The sequence below is a fragment of the Priapulus caudatus genome, unplaced genomic scaffold (assembly GCF_000485595.1).
Source record: "Priapulus caudatus unplaced genomic scaffold, Priapulus_caudatus-5.0.1 Scaffold284, whole genome shotgun sequence".
NCBI lineage: Eukaryota > Metazoa > Priapulida > Priapulimorpha > Priapulimorphida > Priapulidae > Priapulus > Priapulus caudatus.
This window is the reverse complement of record NW_014577345.1, coordinates 111,313-115,885: the sequence shown is the minus strand read 5'-3', so window position 1 is coordinate 115,885 and position 4,573 is coordinate 111,313. Positions and strand designations below refer to the sequence as shown.

Sequence of the window (4,573 nt, the reverse complement as noted above, 5' to 3'; positions counted from 1 at the left end):
AGCTGCTGGTGGCAGCCTCACCAACAAAACTGAGGATGAGGTACTGTCATCCATCAAAAAGCTCGCCGTGCGTCTGCTTACCACGGGAATTGCTGACTCTGAAATCCAGCTTGATCTTTTAGGAGACAAGAACCAGGACATGGGCTTGGAAGATGTCTTCCAGTTCATTGAGGCAAAAGAGGCCGGGAAACGCTCTGCCTCCTCCCTTCTGGACTCACACGCGGTGGAAGCAGCCAGCAGCTCCTATCGGAAAACCAGACAGACACATCTCAAGGAGAAGCAGGAAGTGTGCGCCTACTGCGGTAAAAAGGGGCACTGACGAAGCGCCCCAGCTCATGTCCGCAAGATGCAGTGTACAGCCTATGGACAGATATGTGGACACTGTGACAAGCTCCATCATATGGAGAATGTCTGCCGCAGCAAGGGCAGGCCACGACACCAACAGTCAGCCATCCCTGGCGAACACGAGGGTGCTATCTTCGACACCCTCTGTACCATCCGTGACTTAGGGCAACCACGTGGCCTCCCCATCGTCCACCACGTGTGTGATAATCTTTCCACAGCATGGCACAGGAAAAGATCGACACCTCAGCCATTCCTTGATGTGACCGTGAAAGCTGTTCCTGATGACTATGAACCCCTTGGTTTCGGCCTGTTATCCCCTTCGAAGACCTGCTCCATACCAGCCATGGCAGACACTGGATGCCAAAGCTGCCTTGCTGGTTTGAAGGTCGTCCATCACCTTGGATTATGCCTTCAAGACCTCATCCCAGTCACCGTGGAGATGCACACTGCGACTAATGGGGGCATCACGATCCTTAGAGCTGCCCCTCTCCTCTTATCCGGCAAAGATCCCCTCGGTCATGTTGTCGAGTCACGGCAACTGACCTACATCACAGACATCTCCGATAAGCTCTTCCTCAGCAAAGAGGCCTGCATCGATTTGGGGATCATCTCGGAAGGCTTCCCCACGCTCGGCATGACACAAGGGGCACACCAACCGGACACGGCAGCCACCCTCAAGAAGGCCTCTGATGGAACAGCCTGTACCTGCCCTCGGCATCAACAGCCCCCACCACCCCCTACTAAACTGCCATTCCCTGCGACTGAGGCGAACCGTGTGACGCTGCAAAAGTATCTACTTGACTACTTCAAATCAAGCACATTTAATACGTGTGAGCATCAGCCCTTGCCACTAATGGACAGCCCACCTATGAAATTGATGGTGGACCCTGAAGCAGAGCCAGTCGCACATCACACAACAGTGCCTGTCCCACTCCACTGGCGAGATGCCTTCAAGGCTGGTTTAGATAGTGATGTTCAGTTGGGTGTGCTCGAACCAGTACCCATCGGGGAGCCTGTTACCTGGTGCCACAGGATGGTGGTGTGTGCAAAGAAAGACGGTAAACCACGTCGGACGGTTGATTTCCAGGCCCTCAATGTGCATTGTTACTGTGTTACTGAGTGTTTACTGAGACTGAGAGGTTGTGACAGTCGGACTCAAAACAGAATTTTAGACCCAATCGATAAACCAATCATCATAAATGTTGTTGAGACAGTTTCATTGTCCGACCTTTTACGCAGGTATACGAGATTAAACTACTCGCAATATTAACATGAGATAAACAGAGCAGAGCCAAACATTGTCATAGACAAATCTAAAATAAACTAAAAATGAACAGAAAATGTCTGGGATTACCGCCATCTGTCGGACGGATTCGCACTATTTTATTGCACTATTTTATTTTATTTCCTATTCGTGAACAGACTGTAGAATATCGTATGTTTTTCTGACCAATAACTTGTTATAAATTTAGCTAATCAATGAAAATAGATAAAAATGCACTGAAGAACAATGAATGATACTGAAGTGAAGACCTGATGCGGAAACTTCACAGGATATTTACGCATACGGAAGTGATTATTTACCCGACCGTCGGGCCCGCAGTGAAGAAAATCGCGATTCGGTACAAGACCGTGACGTTATCGATTAATAAATATTTAAGTGTTCAGCTGGAAAAATAGGTAAATTGGAGACACATGGGTGGGCTCAATAGCGATAAATTTAAGTTCGCCTAAATAGCGCAATGTAAACCTCTCGAAGTATAACCAGAACGGTATGTGTTCGATTCCCATAAGTTTTTTATTTTCCTCTGCTTTCTGTCTTTCTTTAAGTTGTATTTGTTTGTGTATTTATTTGTTTACGTTTGAAATTAAAAATATATTTTTCAAAATGAAAAAAAATAAAAAATAAAACTTTTTAAATAAAAAAAAAAACGATTTATGAATTTAGATCTCACATGCAGTTCATATATTAAATAATGTAAAACATAGAGGATTGTAACTGATACTATATGTACCCATTCTTTTGTTCCATGTGCCGACCGTGATCATTGTTGACCGCAACTAATTACAAGACAGCGGACTTAACAAAGAGACAGGGTTCTTATTTATGATCACGGTAGACCTACCAAGATGCCTGCTGTTAATTGCCCAATCCCCGGCTGCGACTACAAGACGCCAGACCTCAACGCTGCTATCGTTGCCGCACTCCTAACTGCCCACAGCGCAATTCACACCTATGGACAAGCTGCCAAGGTCGAGAAGGTCAAGAGACCAACGATTGTTGCTGCTGGCACTAGCGAGGAATGGGCGTACTTCAAGTCACGTTTAGCTTTGAACGGGATCAGACTATGTCAAACATGAGTGCTCGCTTGGACTATGAGGGCTTTGATAAGGTGGACATGGTCATTGAAGCTGTCTTTGAAGATCTAAATGTCAAACATAAGGTTATCCAAGAAGTTGAGAAGGTATGCAATTTCATGTTTCTATTTTAATCTACTTTTGTTATTAAAATTAATTATATAGCATACACAACACTGTTTATCAGTTTCTTTCCCATGTGATCCTGTTAGCAAAGTTGCTTACAACTCTGTTTTGTGACCTAGTTTTATCAAAAATGAATAATGAAATGATGACAAATGAATTTTATTACATTATAAAACTAACTAGGGCTTCTTTGTATACACAGCACATTTCAGCAGATTGCATATTTGCCTCTAACACGTCAGCTTTGCCCATCAGTCAAATAGCAACGGCTAGCAAGAGACCAGAAAAGGTAAAGAGTTTCCATAAAAATAGGTTTATCTCAGTTAGATCCATAATAAGTTATAAGTTTTCATCGTTGTAAGTAATTATAACTTATTATGGATCTAACTGAGATAAACTTATTTTTATGTGAACTATAGAGATCCGATGAAATTATTCAATCAGGTAAAGAGTTTTGTTGACTATTTCTTCAGTTCTTGGTGATTTTGAACCAATGGTTTTCATTATATAGTTATCCATGACTAAATCACTTCACTGGCAGTAAGCATTGTATTTGCATTGTCTAACCCTGCTACCATGGAAGTTCCTTGTGTTATTATATATTAATGTCTCATGATGAGAATGCATATTGCATGGGGAACATAACTATTTCTTGGTAGGGAGTTTTATTTGTAAGACCTTTGATTTTCCATGCAGGTTATTGGTATGCATTACTTCTCACCTGTAGACAAGATGCAGTTGTTAGAGATCATCACTACGGATAAAACATCAAACGATACCGCAGGTTCATATCCCTTTTTTCCCCTTTTTTATTTTGAAGTGATCTAATGCAATCCAGAAATATATTTTTTGTAATTTGAGTTATAGAGGTTTTCACAAATTGAACACATTTTATAGTAGTGTCAATATGGCTTGCTCAAATCTTCAAAAAATGTTGGCCCCCGATTGATCAGCAGCTGATTTTTATGTTGGCAGCGGCTGCTGTTCAGGTCGGGTTGAAACAGGGCAAGGTTGTGATCGTCGTGAAGGATGGACCCGGGTTTTACACGACCCGCTGTCTCGCGCCAACCATGGGAGAAATAGTTCGACTTCTGCAGGCAAGTAGACAGGATTCGTAGGGGGGGGGGGTCTAGGAGGCTGATCGATCGTATCACAAGCTGTTAACGTCTAAGTACGTATCGAGAACATATAGCATTTGCGTGGTGTCACACTCACAGATACGTTAATGTAAGATTTTAATCGTACTGATACGTTTTAACTTGGTAGCGATTTAATTCTGATTACATACCATGATATCAAAACAGGATGATCAATAACACCATCCGTGTTCAGTTCCTCCCTGCTAGATATGGATCATCCGTACATTTCATTTCGTGAAGGGAAAAGACACTAATAGAAGCCTTATGCACTTTACGCTCATTTTAAGGAGGGTGTGGGGCCGAGGAGGCTGGACAAGCTTTCGAAGACGTATGGTTTCCCGGTGGGACTGGCGGCGCTCCTGGACGAGATGGGCATCGACGTCGCTCAGCACGTTGCCGAGGACCTGGGCAAGGCGTTCCCCGACCGCCTGGTGGGATCGGACCCTAACCTTCTGAAGGACATGGTCGCCGCTGGATTCCTGGGTGAGGAGCATGCAGGGAACATCGATGCGCAACTCGAGCTGTGCGTTGTGCTTTAATTTGTTTTGATTGCAAACAAGGGAGAACCAATGGGTGATTGAGGACGTATGCGAGGGTGATTTGGT

The 4,573-nt window shown here is 43.9% G+C and overlaps 1 protein-coding gene across 1 annotated transcript in view; it reads left to right on the top strand.

The window, feature by feature from the left end:
• The window catches only part of LOC106808525 (trifunctional enzyme subunit alpha, mitochondrial-like), a gene marked incomplete in the record, with an annotated part of 19,885 nt that overhangs the window by 4,952 nt on the left and 10,360 nt on the right, over positions 1 to 4,573 (top strand). Inside the window, 7 exon segments of the mRNA XM_014811281.1 lie at positions 3 to 302; positions 564 to 1,441; positions 2,643 to 2,810; positions 3,032 to 3,118; positions 3,526 to 3,613; positions 3,805 to 3,926; positions 4,256 to 4,451. Of these exon segments, the coding sequence (XP_014666767.1) occupies positions 3 to 302; positions 564 to 1,441; positions 2,643 to 2,810; positions 3,032 to 3,118; positions 3,526 to 3,613; positions 3,805 to 3,926; positions 4,256 to 4,451 (1,839 nt within the window).